The sequence below is a fragment of the Pagrus pagrus genome (assembly GCF_965226575.1).
Source record: "Pagrus pagrus genome assembly, chromosome: 11".
NCBI lineage: Eukaryota > Metazoa > Chordata > Actinopteri > Spariformes > Sparidae > Pagrus > Pagrus pagrus.
The window spans coordinates 24598937-24618275 of NC_140195.1; the positions used below are offsets into that span (position 1 = coordinate 24598937).

The 19339-nt window shown below is 38.7% G+C and overlaps 1 protein-coding gene and 1 long non-coding RNA gene across 2 annotated transcripts; one reads left to right on the top strand and one right to left on the bottom strand.

Moving 5' to 3' along the window:
• Nucleotides 1-401: 401 nt before the first annotated feature.
• On the bottom strand, nucleotides 402-13033 carry mapk13 (mitogen-activated protein kinase 13). Its single transcript, XM_084366776.1, has 12 exons — nucleotides 12798-13033; nucleotides 10322-10451; nucleotides 10161-10219; nucleotides 7752-7857; nucleotides 7176-7205; nucleotides 5938-5985; nucleotides 5538-5652; nucleotides 4834-4905; nucleotides 4235-4314; nucleotides 2837-2915; nucleotides 2130-2303; nucleotides 402-1637 (listed from the first exon to the last, which is right to left on the bottom strand). The coding sequence occupies exons 1-12, from the start codon at nucleotides 12908-12910 to the stop codon at nucleotides 1552-1554; spliced, it is 1092 nt and encodes a 363-aa protein (XP_084222902.1). The 5' UTR covers nucleotides 12911-13033; the 3' UTR covers nucleotides 402-1551.
• A 4641-nt stretch (nucleotides 13034-17674) lies between these two features.
• LOC311264821 lies at nucleotides 17675-18605 on the top strand. Its single transcript, XR_014623493.1, has 3 exons — nucleotides 17675-17851; nucleotides 18232-18389; nucleotides 18516-18605. It is a non-coding gene; the product is annotated as an uncharacterized lncRNA (long non-coding RNA).
• The last annotated feature ends 734 nt before the right edge of the window (nucleotides 18606-19339 follow it).

Consider the following 19339-nt stretch of genomic DNA (forward strand, 5'->3'; position numbering starts at 1 on the left):
TCGATCGGACAAATAGTTGCACAAAATGAGATAACGCTTAACTCATATAGGTATTTGAATAATTGTATGCTTTTATTTTGACGTTGAAATGTCTCACTTCCGCTTTCTTGGTAGCCTGTGGGCTACCTTGATAACAGCAGATTGATACAAGTTTAGCCGGCCCCCTGAACGTCACCAGGCCATGATTTTCGCGCGCAAGCCACTTAACAGGGTCAATGACAGATCACAGTTTGTGCTGATCCTGGTGCATCTGTACTCTTTCTAAATGTGTAGATTTTAATCCAAACAAGCCCTTTCAAAACAGTGCCCTGAACTAAACCCTGATGGTTTTCTTTGGAGTGGAAACCTGATACCTGTCCTGTCACCACATGTACATAAAGCATGTGCACACACATGCGGGCTTGTGGATTGAATTGTTTATTCTATTCATATGCACACACACACACTCACATGCTCAGGAACAGACCCTTGTCATATTTATATAACATGGTTAAAATGAGTCTTATGGGCAGGAATATGTCCAGTGCAAAATCCCCAATCAAAAAGATGACACAACTGATTTAAGAGAATATCCTTAACCCTAATGAATGACCTCTGTGCAATATTATACATCACACACCCTAAATGTACTAAGAGTTGGGCTTAAAATTGTGTGCAAGACTAAAGTTACAATATATACAGCATGGCCGACATTACAGTAGTGAAGTATGATACAAGCACCATACAAACTGTCAGGGTCACATGTTACACCTGACGCTGATAGCATATTGCACATGCACACAGTAACTTCTAATATTTTGGAGCCCCCCTGTACTTTTCAGGCCATTCATAGGTAAAACAAAGACGTTGTCCCTTGCTAATCATTTTAACCAACAACATATGAAGATGACATTTTCACATAAACTCTGCACTAATTTTAAAGGATAAGTTCATCCCGAAATGGTTGAGGTTTCGTAGTCCAGAAAACATTTCAGCGTTACAGCATTCTCCTAAACAACTGTAATAGATGGTGACTTGTTTAAAATGTAAAAAAAAAAATAAGAAAAAAAACCCCAAAACAAAACAAGACATAACATGGCTCCATACAGCTCGTCCGCGGTAATCCAAGTCTCCAGAAGCCTCAAGATCCCAAAATGACATAGACTATAATATTTTGGTGTGGTCTCGGGCAGCATCATTTACACTTTGCTGCAAAAACAAAACTTCATGCACATCTTGTCATACTGTTTAATTGGAAAACGTTATCACAGTAAATCTTACAGTAAACCCTGTGACATTTGGTCACACTAAATTTGCAAGACAATCCACTAATAGGGAATGTGTAACATGAAGAGCAATCTACACACAGGAAACAATTGCACGTTACCAAAAACATACCAAAAAAAATACAAAAAAACAGGTGTGTTTCAGTTTTCACTCTCTGAGCACTGATTCAATATCTAAACATATCCAGAGTGTAAAAGAAATAGAGTGAATCCATGGTTGGAATATACAAGGGCACCAGTGGCTGTACGCTGTGAGGGCATCAGTAGTTACAAGACATTCATCGGGTCACGGAGACATAGTCAGGGTGTTTTTCCTCTTGGAGTCCCGCCGAGGGAACGGCACAAAGCTTTTCACCTCTCTGAAACATAACCCTGTGGGCAAAAGGGGGGAAACCCTTTATTCTCTGCATGTGCAGCATGTTCACAACTTCAATAATAATTTAAACAGAAAGCCATTAGAGGTGTATTACATGGCATTTTACACATTAATTATTAATTATTACCACATTAAGAGAAGCCCTGCAACAGAATGTTTGTGTAGCAAATCACCCAACATAGCCTTCAAGTTAAACACCATTTGAAAAGCTTGATAATGCTCTTCCACTGTTTATGCACTTTAAGAGAAGTGCATTATTAATGTTTACAGTATATCGTTCTGTCTTTCTACATTCTGTGGAAGGCCTCTTTTCTGTGAAATTTGTAAAATGACTGTAAACAAATGAGACAATTACTGATACTATAGCACATTCATTCTATAATATCTGTAAATGACAGGTACTTATAATGTGTATATATGAACTCAAATCTGATCATTATATTATGGCAATTTCTTTCAATAATGTTTGCTTAATCTTTTTCACTTACGTTTCCACTCATCCAGGGTCATTGTGGAGTTGTCATGGCTGTCATCGTAAGGCGTAGGCTCGGGAAAGTCGTCTGGGTCCCTCAGGATGTCGAAATATGGGTGCTCCAGAGCTAGTTCAGCTGTGGGCCTCTCGTCTCCATCCAGAACCAACATCTTCTCCAGCAGGTCAATACCTTCAAATGGCCAGAGGTACAGAATAATTCAGCAATTGGATCAAACATAAAAACAACCAAACTGTGCATGTCAGTCAATATATACAACACTTTGACTGACATTAGCCATATGGTAGTTTGTTGCTAGCTTTTCAATAGGAGATTATATAACAAGTCCAAAAGTTGTACATTGTACCATTCGTTTTGTACCTATCTAATGAAACAAGTTCAGCTGATTCTAAAGATACAAAAAGGAAGAAATCCTGCTGCTGCCAGTTTCTCCTGTCCTTCACTGCTTGTTTAGAGCAGTAAGTGGAAAAGCATTCATGAACAGGGAACAAGGAGAGCTATAATGGTGTTACATCATTCAGAGACAGAAAGTGGTCAAATAAACCTTATAAGCAAATGAAACACATGATGAGCAAATGATAGATCCACAGCTGCTGTGCTGACTGTAAAAGACTGCACTCTTTCTGAATGTGTTTTAATCAACAGGTAAAAATAAAAATATATGGACCATTCGAGCCAAAGTATAATGCCGTGGCTGAACTCACCCTTTGCACTGGCTCTGGGGAACAACGTTGAGAAGTCTTTTCTTGGATAGCGAGGAAGGGCTTTGACATAATTTTTGGCCTGTTTTAAAAATAAAAGAGGAAATGAAGCTAGGCATCAAAAACAACATTTGAGAAGATTGCAAGATTACTGTGGTATTATTGTCCATTACTGTGGACAATAATAAATAAAATCATTTATCATCATGTCCTTGTTTCTGGGTTTTGAAAAATGCTATACTGAAAATGCTTAAATGCAGATACATATTTAAATACAAATCACTATCACTAAAATATATTGTATTAACAATGCAATTACTTTCCTTCCTCCAAATAAGCATTTTTTGCTCTTAAAGCAATATCCAACCTCTCATAATTGTGAATGTTCAAACACATTCTTTGAACAAAAGCGTCAATAAAAAAGATATTTGTTGATCCTTTGAAGTCTGAAATTACTGAATAGGTAAAGACTTAACTTGTTTGAGATTGACTGTTTGGCAAAGACAAAAACTGTTACTTGTGGAGCCCCATGGATATAATTTATATTTGTATGATTAATTTCCACTTCTGTAAATAACTTGATTTTCCATTTCTCCCTTCCTTCTACATGTGTCTTGTTGAGGCCCTGACTTTTCCTCTACTGCCACCCTCAGGACAAAAATATGATATTTTTACTACCACTACAGGTATGAGTTGTGGTCAAAAGTTTACATTCACCTATAAAGAACATATACTGTATATCATGGCAGTCTTCAGTCCCAATGATTTCTACAGCTCTCATTTTTCTGTGATGGAATGAGGGAATACTACACATGCTACTTTGTCACAAAAAACATTCACAAAGTTTGGTTCAATAATTAATTTATTATAGGTCTTTTGAAAATGTGACAAAATCTTCTTCTTCATGAAGGTTTTTATGACAAAGTAGTTTGTGTTCCACTCACTCCATCACAGAAAAATGAGATCTGTAGAATTCATTGGAACTGACGACTGCCATGATATACAGTACATGTTTGTACTGTGTATGTAAACTTTTGACCACTTCTGTAGCTTAAAGAATAATAAAATCTTCAATATGTTGTTGTTGTTGTTGATGCAAGGATGCAATGTATACTGCAATCTCTGAGGGCTGCAAGTGAGACATTAGCCTTGTTGATATTATTTTCATGGGCTTCAGTGATGGATTTAGTTATTGTGTTACAAATGATTTAAGAGAGATGAAGCATTTTCACTCTGAACTCTCAGGGAAATCACTGACCCCTTGGCATTTATTCATTTATTTAATCAGCTTTAAAGTTGATGAAGATCATCTATTGGGATCAGTGATTTAAAAGTCACCTCAGTCAAACTGTAGTTTTGTTCAATACATGTATATTTATGACACACTGTAATATGTCCTACCTCTTGCGTGTCCAGTTTCTGTATGAACTCTGGTCCGGGTACTCCAGTCACTTTCATAATCTGTGTCAGCTGGTCCATGTCTGATCATAAAGGGGTTACAATCAAGGATTTTTAAAAGTGGGATGTCCTGGTGATTTCAATTAGCAAGCGTCCACTCAGAAGCAGTGGAAAGAGTGGTTTCCAAGCAGGTCCATAACAGGATAATAAAAGAAACTATAAATCACTAAAGTAAGTGCATCATGTGCAAAGAAAGGACATAAAAAGCGACCATAAAACATGCAGAAAAGGAGTGAAGTAGAAGCTAACCTGGATGCTGCCTGAGGAAACATGTTTCTTTTGCTGCATGTAATATACTGTAATTACCTTTTGTGTTCCAATCCTTACCTGATTTACAGTGCCTTTCGTCAAATAAAACTGTGTAATCAAGCTGCTTTCAATCACCTTTATCATTGCAATGATTTAGCAGTGATATTAAAATTTGATGGAAGGCATACAGCACATTTTCAATTCTATATATGGAAATCTATATCATTATTTCACACTGCACATGCTTCAAAAGTTACTGGTCCAGTGAAGGGACAAAGCAGATGAAAGGATACAGTCCTTTCCTTTGAAGAGGGTTTTTCCGTTGATCATTTCTGCCATGATGCAGCCCACAGACCAGATGTCCACTAGAATAAACACCAAAGACAAAACACATCAGTAAGAACCTGAGCAGAATACACATCACGGAGAGCTTTTCAAGTTTGGCTCAGTGCAGCAGAAATGAGGAAGGTGGCATTTATATGCCAGAGCAAAGTTCCTATTCAGAGAGACAGCGAAGGATCCATTGTGCTGTTTCTGCTGGGTGAGTAATACAATCCTATAGAGGGTTTAAACTTGCCAGAGTTGCTTTCTGTGCTACATTCCATTCGGGAGATGCTGTTTACAAAATGAAAAACCACTATCTCTAACAGAAGCATAAATCCTGAGGAAAGTGGGTTTCACTGCAGTGACAGCTCTGTCATTGAGTCTCAGCACTATCAGGCTGCTGTCAGACGCGTCTGTGTCAACTGCTGACAGATTAAGGGGAAAAAAGATTTATTGTCAGAACAACACCCATGCTACTTCAAATGTCATGCGCCGACAACAGGATTATATAAAAAAACCTGCTGACCCATAAAGTACCATGCAAACCATCGCTAAAAGACAGACATGCCTCTAAGTTTTCGAACAGCAAACAGTTACAGCACAGACGGGCCGACAGTCCTTAGACAATAGCAAGGATGGAGGTAAGAATATCGAACAGCTATGATTGTCTTGCCAGTCTGCGTGTAGTGCATCCAGTTCAGAATGACCTCAGGCGCCCGGTACCAACGAGTCACCACGTAGCCCGTCATCTCAGCGTCAGTGCTGCGAGCCAGCCCGAAGTCCAGGATCTGCATCGGAAACAATGAAATCAATCTTAGTCTGGAACATGAACCTGTATATGACAGATGTCAATACAGTTAATTTATTGTTTGATAAGGTCATTCATTTATTTATTCATATTTCATACATCAATAACAAATGGAATTTCCTGTATATTGCTAATTTTATAGCATATATCTTTTATTTTATCACATTCTTCGTCCTGGCTGAATTCTAGTTTATTATGCTGCTGCAGCTGCCCTGTCAATTCACTTCTGTAATGTTTTCCTAGTGCAATCCTTCAAAGTACAAACCTTCAGTTCACAGTCCTGGTTTACAGCCAAGTTTCCAGGCTTAAGATCCTGTAAAAGAAAATGAGCTGAGTGATGATTACTCATTGCACATAGTGATTAACAGCAAATGATAGCGCACTGTTTGTACTGTGCTGTATCAAAACTGGGACTTGGTGCTTTAAGTCCCTGTGGCCAAACATGGATCAGCTGTTTGCCCCAATGCGACTGTGAGGATTTTAAACAAGGACTCAGTGGTGTGACTCAACTGTAATCTGGCCGTAAGACTTGCTGCAGCATTTCTGTAGGGTCATTCATAAAATACTGTGACATAATGTGTGATAAGGGTGGCACTGTTAGTGAGTGTTGATAATACAGTCTGAACAGAGACAAACAAATATCCAGAGCTTTATCACCACACACTTATAGCTTAGTTAACAATTAGCATGACTGATAAAAATATTATGATCAAAACATAAAAAAATCTTTATTGCTCATAAATGTGAGCACAGTATTTGTAAATCTACAGTTTTACTGTAAAGAAAAGGAAGAAAATAGTAGATTTTATAATAGATCTTGCAGGTTGAAATCCTACACAAATGTATAACTATATGTCTTTGAACGATGAAAAGAATAAAACTAGAATCGCTCTCAGTAGAGTGCATACCACTGCCAAGGCCCAAATAGTCCCCTTTACCTGCATCATATTGTACTCATTCACTGATACCTGCCACCTACAGTAGGGTCCAAAAGTCTGAGACCACTAGCCAAAATACTTCTGTTTTGCACTTGTTGTTTTCATTACAAAAGATAATATAAGCTTAACAATTTGAGTAAAAAGTTGAATCTTTGAATCTTTGATAAACGTCCATGACTTTCAGAAAGTCGTAGTATTTGGCATGCTCCCCTTTTCCTTCATGACAGCATGCACTGAAGCTGGCTCTAACCCTACTTTCCTTACTCCACACACATACAAACACACACACCCACAAGCGCTGGCACTAGTGCTGAAGGGTGTGACCTAACATCTCCAGACATGCCACCAGACATCAAGGAGTGAACTCATTCTACCTGTTGGGGCAGGGTTTGATCTGACTCAATAACAATGACAAATTAACCTAACATTCCCATGTCCTTCTGTAGTACGTGAAGAGGTGCATGTCTACTGAGTACAAACCATTTAAACATTACAGTTTCTTTCACATAGCCAGATTAAAGATATGGTTTTTGGCTTTCTACAATAACATTTGACTTGTGCTTACCCTGTGGATGATGCCAGCCTTGTGAATGTACTGCAGAGAGGGAGAGACAGAGCAGCAGACATTTCAGGTTTATGGATAATATATGGCATTTAATGATAGTGCTTTGTGTGATTTAATATGCCTGTTTACATGATGTTTTATTAGTATGTCTGTTTGCTTTCATCAACTCATCTGACAACTCTTCTTGTAATGGCAAATAAAGTTACCTTGTCCAAATAAAGTCTTGAGAGGAGTTGTCAAACAAATGGCACATCTATTAGGTATTATTATTAGTTGTTAATTATAAGTTTGTTTCCTTTCTTCAAATAACTTTTAGCATCCCTCTTTTCTATAACTATCCATCATGAGTTTGTGTTACGATGACTCATTTAAGGCACTAGGTCAACTCTCCACTGCACCCTTCAATATATGTATATACAGTATACATGCAATCAAAGTGCACAAAACTCTCCTTTATATACAGTATTTTTCTAGTGTGACTGTTACATAAGTACCTTGGAACCTTAAGTTATAATCATACTTCATGTTATGCTTCCTGATAAATACAGTGTGTTCTTGTATGCCTCCCCAGCTCACCCTGAGTCCACAGAGCATCTGGTAGACGAGAAACTGGACCTTGTCTTCTGAGAGATGACCCCGCACCTTGGACAGGTCAGTAAACATGTAAGGCATCACCAGGCAACTGGGGAAAAGATGGGGGGGGGAGGCAGAGCGAGCAAGAGAATGAATAGAAAGTGATGGATAGACTGATTGCATCTACTGAACAATTAAAACATACAATTACACTTTATTATATCCACTATACAATTCAGTTAACATCACAACTAATGCACAAGAAACAGCTGTCCTTGACTATCTGCTGTCATGTTATACACCCAGTGTTAATGCTGTAATCCAGGTCTTTTCATACTTTCATTAAGGAGCTTAGGGTTCTTGTGTGTGTTTATGTAACACTCCTGTTTATACAACCTTCAATGTTTGAATCCTCTCCGCAGTATCCACCTAATTTGCTGCTGCAAAAGTCTTTGGGTGCAGTTCAATGTACTAATCTTACCACTTAGTCAGAACAAAATAATTAAATGAATTTAAAAAATGACTCAATGATCTAATTATCAGTGTTATGCTTTGTAACAATTCAATGATAAATGGCAAAATAAAACTAGGTGATGTTGTATTTTCATGTTTTTATTAAACTGGCATTTGACCACTTTTTTGCTTCTACATATCACTCTGAAATAAATAATGATTTTGCAGTGAAAAATGACACCATCCGCATTTAGACTGGTTCCCTATAAACCTAGCTTTCACTATGCTACACATCCCACCCACTGGCCTTGATATTTCTCACTAAAATTACGGCAAAAAAGGAAGCAAGTCTGTCATTACACAACAAAAACAGGACGAGGCATTGTTTTCCCTGGTCACCATTAACAGTAGAAAAACTGGAGTAACTGTGGAAATTCTACACTGCAACAGATAAAGAAACCCCGACTGATAGAGGAGGCAAAGAAGGAGAAGAGGGAGAGTGATAGAAACCAAGGTCAAAAAAGAGTGAACAGGCAGCCATTCGCTCAATGGAGAGCACTGGTGTTGTGTTCCCTTGCTGATATGTATTTCCCCTTACCAACAGGACTTGAGACAGTTCAAAGCCGTGACCTCCCTACTTATTAATACACCCAGGTGTTTTCATAGCACTGAGATCGGGGTTACAATGGCTTTGTTGCTTTGGACAGTAGCCATTTTGCTAGCAGTGTGTTTGGAACAGCAGCGGCAACAGTATTACCACAGGGAAACACTTTTTAAAAACTCTACAGTATTTCAGTATTTAGTGTTTACAGTACTTTGTGTTAAGATAACTTCAGCTCACTGTCAAATTGCTAACTAATCTGGTAAATTTTATGATAGCCTTATCTGCGCTTCTTAATCAAGACCTACGGTTCTTGCTTGACTTGCGGATTTTAGTCTCCCAATTATTCTTAACAGCAAACACTATAACATACACTATTTGGCCAAAAGTATGTGGACACCCCTGCCTGGAGCTGTTATTTATCGTCCTCGATACAAAAATACAGAAATACTGGTTCCATTTGAGGCGGGGGTCTTTCACATTTTTCACTCTTAGGACCCCTCAGCTGATAAGAGATAGAGCAGAGATCCCCTACTACATATTTTGTATAAAAATCAAACTGGGCCTACAATACAGTTTAGGGTGGCCTACAGTGGCATGTAAAAACAAGTCGGCAGCAGTTTTAGCAAGTAACAAGGCGAATGTTAGGCACGTTAGCCTCACCCTCTGCAATTTTAATGGTAGTTTCTGAGGTGGGGGGTGTGTCAGAGTCTCTTGCTAGATAAGTTACAAAACAATCTATTATGGCTCAAAGGACTATCCGTACACTTGGTATTATAACACAGATAACGGGCCAATATGTTTCAATAATATATAGTTAGCTAACTAGTTCACCGTTATGAAGAGGTGCCGCACAGTTGTTAAGCATGCAGTTAGGTTAGCTTGCTCATATAATTTCAGAAGGAATCATGGGTAGAATCATCAATGTTGTGTAAATTAAACTGTGAATTTATCTTGTTGGATTCGTGTTAATCTTTATTTTCAGAAACTTCTAAATGTTTGAAAAAATAAAAACTTTGAAAATATTACCAAACAATAACTTGGTGGCCCCATTTCAGTAACTCTGTGGACCCTATAGGGGTTGTGGACCCCTGATGAAGACCAAGGATTTAAGGGAGGCAACAGTGGCAATAATGACCACACACATGCCAACACCAAATGACTCTTGATAGTCTTTGAATGTTAAATGGGGCATGATGCACAGACCTATTGTTTAAACCTCCTCAAAATACAAAGCAGTCCTTGTTCTCAAATGTTCTGCAGCAAGCATTTTTCAGGTGAACACTAAACTTGCAGGTCATCGTAGGCGTTTCCTGTCTCTGCCTGAGGGCTTTGCTAATATGCTGAAAAATACTCACAAGTCCTGCATGTCATCGAGGCACGAGGCAGGTGTAAACACATCAAGAAGTCCGATCACCTAGTTGGAATGAAAGAACAAGGTTAGGAATATCTAGAACAAAATCAAATGTTAAAACTACAGTCTGTTAGAGGAAGAAGGAAATGTGTTATATCCACTCACATTTTCATGCTTCATGTGTTTGAGCAGTCGCAGCTCTCGGTAGGCCCTCTTAGCAAAGATCTCAGACTGGAAAGGCCTGTGGAGCTTCTTGATGGCCACTTTCTCTTTAGTCTTCTCATTTATTGCTGAGCTGCGGTGAATAATGGAAGAACCAGTCATTAGCTCTGCACTTTAAGTCTATCTGTGCTGTCTGCTTTCACTACAATTTCCCTCTTTTGAAGTCAGAGCAGTGAGAAAATGACAACGGTCTATTTTGAGGTTTCACTCTCGCTTAGAAGTTCTGCATGGATGGAGAAACTGTTGGTGAGACTCATTCTCTAAATGAGTGGGGGTGGTCTGTGGTTTATTGAGTATCAACATGTAAATGTTTGGCAACTCGTGATGTGCATGTCTGCAGTGATCTGCAGGGCACCAAATCGTAGGAGGAAAAGGCTTGTTAGGCTATTTGGAGCCACATCCACCAACACACATTACACACACCACTTGTGCATAGTGCTGTGGACAACACTGATGCACTAATATGGGATATTAAAATCAATTTTAAAAAGACAAACATAAACAATAAATACAGTACATTTCACACATACATCAGTTAAAATGTTGATTATGTGTCTGAATATTATTTCCCTCTTTACCGATGTTTGCCATTTCCCTGAAGTCGGTTTATGAGAGATATGTAATCAGGCAAAATTATACTTAATGGTGTTGGGCCTTGATCCCAGTTCCTCAGATGGTGCCTCTTTAAAAGGCCAGATATTTTAACCTTTAACAGATCACAACGCCCACAATATGATGCTTAAAACCCTGGTAGCAGGCCAATGTCTGCAGCGCTAACAGCAGAAGCACCACAGTCTGCTATAATGGATGTTGAACCATCTCCACTTTGAATTTTCACATTCTAAGCCTCATTGGTTAGCACACAGACAAATGATCTATAAAGACCATCAATGAGTTAAAAAATAAAGATGAGACTGGCTTGACATCAAAACTGACCATAATGCAGTGACTGGTTTTCTGAATGAAACTTAGTGAATGTTCAGAGGATGTTGACCAGCAGCTGTGCAATGGAATTACAAATAATCTTGAAACATATAAAAAAAATAATAAAAATTGTTGGCCTACAATTCACAAACATGTACTGATTGATGCTGAAATGTCAAAACATTGTGGTGCAAAGAATATAGAGAAGTTTGACTGTGAAATGCGAGCGGTTTACCACAGTACTGAAGTAGAAGCACTGCGATGGCAGGGCAACAAGGTCATTCACTTTCACACACTAATAATAGTTGATTATTAAGTCTCATCCCCAGGTTGTCAAATGTTGACGCTTTGGTTTGGCAGCTCGGGTTGGACACCTTCCAGGAAGTTACACTTTGTTGCTTTCATCAAACGAATTAAACAATTCAAAAAATAGTTGGCATTAAGTTGAAATGTTGACAACTGATTGAATAATCAAGTCATCGTTGCAGCTCCATTCGTGACCAGTATTTTTAAAAACCATGGCAACGGCCCTGATTGTAGGTTGTACAATGTTAGTATGAAACTTGTATGTACGACAATTGTATTTGTACCAGCTTTTACACAATTAGCCCCATCTGACTTGTATTAATAGTTAATAGTGATCTTATAATGGACCATCTTTGGAATTTCATAAACAGCTTTTTCAAAAGGCCCTTAATGATGGGATATCACCAATAAATCATATTATATCTCAAACAAAATGTTATGGAAATTTACCACCAAACTTGCAGCCTCAGTTGACCTCAATACTGATTTTATTTATCTCGTCGGCAGATAAACAACATGGTACGTGTAAATCAATAATGCTGAGTGATGCTGTGTGCCTCCAATGTATTTCCTACATTTGCTGAAACAAACGTGAATGTCACAGCAACAAAAACATGTTTCCACTGACTCCATATATTTATGTTTAACCATTAAATTAATTTAGTTTCTGTACTGTGTATGTTTCTACACGTGAATATACATATAAACATAAAATAAATAAATATATATACACCATGTTATATATTGTATTTAAACATGTATATGCAAATGCAATATAAGCTGTTTCTGTGGTTTCCACTATGAATCATTGTATCTTGTCACTGCACGTAGAAATCAAAGTGCAAAGTGGCCATCTTTAATACTGGCACTCCATCTCCTCTATTACTGTACACTTAAACCCATATAAGCTGCATGTTATGAGACAGTCTACACATGGCAGAAGCTGTTGGGATGTGTTTTAAGGTGCCAGGTGTTACATATAACTTGTTAACATGAGAGTTAGTAGCTGTGTCATCATGTGTTGACAGTGTGTTGCTGTACATACAGCACATAAGCCAGGCCCACCACAGGCAGCATGCAGCCAGGGTAGCTAACATTAATGAGTGCTGAGAGAATGAACCCTGTTCACACACGGTCCAGTCCCAGCTACGACACACACTACATGCAGCGTAAAGGACGAGTCACTCACCACACGGAGCCGTACGCCCCGGTGCCTATCTGCTTGAGCCGTGTGTATTTCTCCGGGACTTCCCACACCGTGCTGTTGATTTCCTCACGGGAGAAATTCGCCTGAGCCTCCATGATGAAGAGGATAAGGCGAAGCTAGAAAAAAAGTTCTCCCCCTGTACGCCTGTCACTTGTTCAGGAGGTGAAGCAAAACACTGCTCAAGTACCAGGTAGTGTGCTCTACACCTGGCTTCCGTTAGGGCTTTTCAAAATAATGTCCGTGTGGGAGTGAAAACAAACAGCTAGCTAACATGCTACACAAAACCAGACTGAGCATGATATAAAATGGATACTGTGAAAACTGAGCCTGATAGTTAGTTGTAATTTATATTAAAGCATTTTTTTCACTCTTTAGGCTTCCATTAATGTCAATTAATAGCGAACATATGCTATAAAAATGTCATTTGAAGCAACAGAAAACCAACTAGCTTAATGGACCCAGGAAACATGACTTTTAGTTAAAAAAAATTTTTTTGAGTTTTTATTTCATAACATTCTCATTTGTCTTTTTATTTGAGACTCATTTTAAGAAGGTTTAGGCCAACAGGATGCTGAATGAAGTGTTTGTCTACCAGCCAAATGGCTAGTGAATGTTAAAAATTTAGAAGTCAAAAAAAGAATTACCACTTTTAAATTTTTTAATTTGTTGGCTTTTTTTTTCTCAATCTATTGCATTTTTTTAAATCAACATAGGCTGGTGCTATTTGTGTGCCCTGTCACACAATTTTAGTGTTTATGAAGAAAACCTTTATTCTGAAGGCAAATCACCGTGCTTCCGGTCTCAACCTGACTGTTGACTCGACACCACAGTGTTATGCTGTCACTACGCTACAGACACGGTAATACAGTAGATAACACGATAAGTACCACGGAGGACCTGTTTACATGTTAGCCTTATGTAGTCTTCCCTTTACAGAAAACAGTGTCACTATAAAAAGCTTCATCCTGCGTGTGGAAAGCAACCAAATGAAGTAAACTCCATACAAACCCTCAGTGTGAAAATCAGACGCCTGGCTTGCTGAAACATGTCAATATGACTCGAATGGCTCCCACCCACACATGGTAGGTGTTACTTGTCATGAATAATTACTGTACATTGCCAGAAGTTAATGAATCATGGCAGCCTACAAGAGTACATTCACACTTACAGGCATGAACAAAAACATGTAATAAGACTGAAATTTTGACTTTGCACACAAATACACTGCAGGTTCCTCTATCATATTAAATGATCCACAGCTATTATATCTCCTGTTTCGGTCATAACCCCTTTGCAGAATTATGCTGTTTATATTCTTCCAACATGAACAAACGCTGGCCTACATAAAAAAAAAAGACTAATGTTATTCCTTGACTGTAGCTAACATTGTGTAAAAGATCAGTTTTCCCTGAAAACCTGAAAAGCCAGAAAATCAACACTGATATCTACAGTCTCATCAAGATACATAACCTGGAGCTGCTCCGTTGGCAGTCTATTTAAGCTGACCTTGTGTATTCAACGTTGTTTTATTTTCTTTCCCATCTGAATGGGATCCTGTAATAGTGACAATGAAAGACCTTGGTTCTCAGGGCTGTACTTCATTACCTTTTCCACTGAATTTAGATTAGATTTATTAAATTCCAAATATCAGCTACATTTGGCTTTGTCTTATTACTCAGAATTCTCGTATTTGGAACATTAATATCAGTACAAAATGCAAACCAGCAAATGAAAACATGAAGTATTTTGGCAGAACATATGGGGATCAGGGGGTTAAATTGTAAGCTTGATTATGTCATTTAGAATGACAGTGAATATTTATTTTTCTGTATGTCATATGTTAGTCTCATGTCAGTCTCATGTCATCTGTGAAAGTGTTATTAATGGTTCTTTTATTCAATAGGCGAATGTAAGGAAATGCAATGGTTTACACCAAAATCACAGAGCTAATTAAACCTCAAATGTGTAACATTCAGAAATCATCCATATTTGTATCCTGTTTGGGATTTGAGTCATCGTCTACTCTTATGTATTTTGGGGCAGCTTTTAAAATAATATAGGGGTGATGAGGCGACTGTTTTTAACTGTGCAATAAGTAAGATTTTTACTGTTGGATGGCAGAAAATGCTCATAATATATCTGTGGAGGCTGAAGGGTTATGGATCAATATCAATGACTCAGCCATTACTTGGCCAGCTGCTGAACCTTCTGGCTTTCAAAGCTCACTTTGCTTCCTGTACTCTGTTTAGAAGAGAAAACATCCCTCCTACTAGAGTTTCAAGACCTGATCTAAACCGGTCTCTGTTTGGTCAAGTGATTAACAAAGTGGACCAACATGAAGGATGTTGAAACTGTAGCATCAGTGAATTGACATTCATTTATTTGCCTTTTCTACTTTAAAAGCTTTCTCAGTACAAACACAATCTAACTAAGCTAGGTAGCCTGATAGTAAAAGTGGGCAAGTCGCAGGATTTATTTTGGCCAAACACAGATAAGAGATACACAACGTTTAATCTTTGTAAAACTGGCTGCAATTTATTAATTGTCCTGGGAAAAATATATTCACAATTGTGTAGTGATTTGAAAACCCAGTTATTTTGGTTTCAGGGCATCAATTTTGCCCAGTTAGTCGTACAAAGTTTAGGTAAAAAGATGGTGACCGGGCCAAGTTTTATAAAATGCCTTAAATAAATAAATAGTTTCTTGTGTCCATGGAAGTAAACGTCAGGACGTCAGGACGTCAGAAAGTGCGGGTGTAAGCACACCATGTGGACGGCTGAGTGTACTTTCTTGATTGCTAAAACTTTTACCAGCAATATCTAATTTAATATATAAGCTTGTAATATTTACTTTTCTTGTAAAAAAAAAGAAAAAAAAGAAAGAAAGTTAAATATATTGTCAATGTTAAATCTAAACGTTAAAGGTGTTTGCTGAAACTCATTATTAAGCAAATATCCAGATTCACACTGCTGCTCAGTGTAAGTGCTGTATTAGAAGCTCAATAAAGAGATCCAGCGCTTTCCACGGTCTTCCTCAGGTGGTCAGACAGTGTGACTGTGCTCCACCATTGGTCACTTCTCTTCTCTGAATGCTCTCCTCCATCTGTTGCCTGCCAACATGTCTAGAAATTTAGCTGTCACCATTGGAGGGGCAGCAGTTCAGGGTTTCAGCAATGTGTCTCCAGCTGCAGCAGCAACATCCACCACAGAGCCATCACAGCACTCGGTTAGTTTGATTTTTAATTCACATAGAATTTGTTAATTGAAAGGTGAATAGACTGTATTCAATGTTGACATGTAAATATATAATTAGTAAATAGATAATAAATAGTTTTTTAATCAGTGTGGCATTATATTTCTATTTCAGTTCCAGTCAAGTTGGCATATTTATGACAACACCATCATGTGAACAGATAATAGCTGTGATGATGTTTTATTTGCATTTTATACTTCAGGGCTCCAGTACCAGAAGCAGAATTCGCCCCACTGATCCACCACCTAAATTTTCATTCATGCTTATGTTCCAGTTCATACTATCTTTTGATTGCCCATTTAATTGATTTAAACATTCTTGTATTTAATATACAGCACAGTGTATAATTCTCTTTGGTCAGAAAGATATTAATGATGAGCAGATATGATGTCTAGCTCATTAGTCACACCATCTATAATTCTCTCGGTGCCATAATCTGTGTTTTCGTGTGGTCACCAAGGAAGGCATCAGATTCACTAGATGGACTGAAAACCACCTTTACTGAAGCTGCAACTCTTCTGTCAGTCTCAAGGCCATCTTTCTATGAATTACTGCAAGACTATAACATCCCAGTATCCAAATTTAACAGCATCATTGAACAATAATTGGATCTTAAAGTGTCACAGATAAAAACTAAACATTCAAATGTTGGAGAAGTGATGCTTATGGGGCATCTGATCCTCAAAACAATGTGGTTCAAAGACGACATGTTAGAAAGTCACTGCAAAGGTGGACTCATATGGTGTTGTAGTCAGGAAGAGCAGCATTAGCTTGGAGAGTATATTCTGTGCAGGTTGTGGTTGCTCTTTGGTATAATAAAGGTATGGGCAGTCAATCAGTCTGCTCTGATGATGAGGGTGAGCTTGAAGAAGGTGATTATCAAGAGGTTGAGAATAATGAGGACTGATGAGGAGACTGATTGTAATGATGACTGGTTTGACTGGCCTTTCTGGACCGATATTGATGATGTCAGTGACAGTGATGATGATTATGATAACATCAGATCTCCCTCTCCTCTCAGTCAGCGCTTTCCTGTACCTGATTGATGGCCTGATCCCACTGGGTTTCTCTTGTTTTTCAGCATCAAGGTACCTCTATAGCATTGGGAAATTCCTGAGCGGTATGTGGAACATCAAGATGGAGATCTTTTCAGTCAGAAGCCTTTTGTTAATCATAGGAAGAGTGTGAGAAAACCTGCAGAGAGCAGAGAAGCTTGAGACAGCTACCTCAACTTCTGTGTGACAGCGACTCCAGCTGGAAAAAGAAGGATCTGGTGGTTGTGTTCTTATTTGTAACTATGCAAGGTGCCTCTGCGTCTGGCAGATGGCACCTTGCACTGGGGTCTATCAATATCTGGTCTGTAGATTGTGCTTTTTAACCTTGAGGGCTGGCCTTATGTATCTGGCAGAGCCGACAATGCCCTGTTTGTACTCGCACTAGAGCTTATGTGTATCTGGAGGCTGGATTTCTCTTTGTAACCTTTTGGGTTGGCCTCTTCGTCTGGCTGGGCTAGTGATGCTTCAGGCCCTATCTATTATCATTAAATCTATTAACATAATAATTATATAACAGCTTATTAGTTAGGTTTTAGGGGGAATCCTGCTTAATCCAGGCTCAATCACGCCTTTACCACTGCTCCTTTTTTCATTCAAGGTATTTCAGATGACTGAAATTTCTCAAGTGTCATTTGTCTTCACATAAAAAGAAGAATCCACAACCCTGAAATGAATGTATGGCCTCATTCCACTTGAGCTACTGCCACTCACATAATGTTGGCATAAAAGGTAAGAACAAGCTTTTGACTTTAAAAGAAATCGAACAAAAGCAGTCCTGTGTGTAAAGAGAGAGAAAGTCATATCTTCTAGCATACACATAGAGTACCTGTTCATCCATCTAACATGACTTACTTGATAATTCAAAGATAGGTTATCTGGCTACCTCTGTTGTTTTTTTAAATACATTTTTTTACTGAGGTCTATATGGGAGCACAGGCATGGAAATTATTTATGACAACATTAACACAAGAGTCTTGCAAGTTTAGTTATGAAGTTATTAGTAATTCAGTGATTGTTCATCCCTTTGTGTTGTACTTACTTGTTGCAGAGTTGCAGAGTGCTGTAAGGGGCAGAAGAATCACTTGAGATATGTTATTTGTTTATTCCAGGGAAGGACGTTTCTTGTGGTATTCCTTGGTATTCCTGTGAGTCATAGTCAAGCCAACCACTCATGCGAGGAAGGTCCTGCTCGCTGAACACACTGAACAACTTTCTGAGCCAAACTTGCTTCCGGGGCCAAAGCACTGTCTGAAGAGCCAGTGAGACGGTAGAGGATGACTTATTTTGATTTCGGCTTTACTCTGTATGAAGGTTACAAGATAAATGTGATGTCATTTAAAAAAAAAAAAAAAAAAGTGAAACTATGTTTGAGTCCTTTGTGCATCTATTATAGAAAATGGATCGTGATGATGAATTGAGGAGTCTCACAGCTTGAGGAATGAAGCTGCTCCGTAGTCTGGTGGTTCGGCAGCGGATACTTCTGTATCTGCCAGATATCAGCAGGGTGAACACACTGTGGCTGGGGTGGGTGTTGTCTTTTAGTATCCTTTGGGCTCTGTGCAGACATGTAACTTCACTGATATCACTGACGCTCTGTAGATGGGTCCCAGTGGTGTTCTGGGCAGTTTTAATCAGCCGCCGTAGAGCCTTCCTGTCCTGGGTCGTGCATGCCAGCTTGTGATTTTTCCAGTCAGGATGCTTTCTATTGCTCTTCTGTAAAGGTTAACAACTATCTGGCTCTGTAAGGCATTAAAAGTGTAACTTTTTACATTGTGACTTGAAATACCTTGGTCAACAAGGCCAACGATAATACTGTAAACTTTCTGAAAAACCACTGCATCTCTCTAACCCTCTGTTTGTTGGCAGACCAACAACCGTGAGCACATGAGAGTCCAAGCTGTGTGATTATCTCTCTGTTCCTCTCTTTCTTTTATCCCCACTTGTCCTCTCTTTTCAGTACCAAGGTTTCTCCGTGCTGGACCATCAGCTGTCCTGGGACCTTTCTCTCTCTCCCCTGGCTCTCAGTGCATCGCTGTCCTGCAGGAGATTCAGCCTCACTTCTTCTCTCTCGTGTGTGAACAATGCCCTCTCTCTCCCTCTGTGTCAGTGCTTTCCCTGTTCCCTTTCCCTTCTATGTAAATGATGTCCTTGAGTTTTGCCTGTTGTGGTTATGTGTTCTCTCATGCCTCTTCCAGGTCTCCATGGTAGAGAGGAGGT

Bases quoted from the DNA above. Each gene is read 5' to 3' on its own strand.
- mapk13 (XM_084366776.1), bottom strand. From the start codon at position 12,910: ATGGAGGCTCAGGCGAATTTCTCCCGTGAGGAAATCAACAGCACGGTG. The intron at 5,986-7,175 runs GTAAGCACAAGT...TTTCTTTTACAG, and splicing joins AGGCTGGCATCATCCACAGG to GATCTTAAGCCTGGAAACTT. The intron at 4,906-5,537 runs GCAAGACAATCA...TGTTTATTCTAG, and splicing joins GATGCACTACACGCAGACTG to TGGACATCTGGTCTGTGGGC.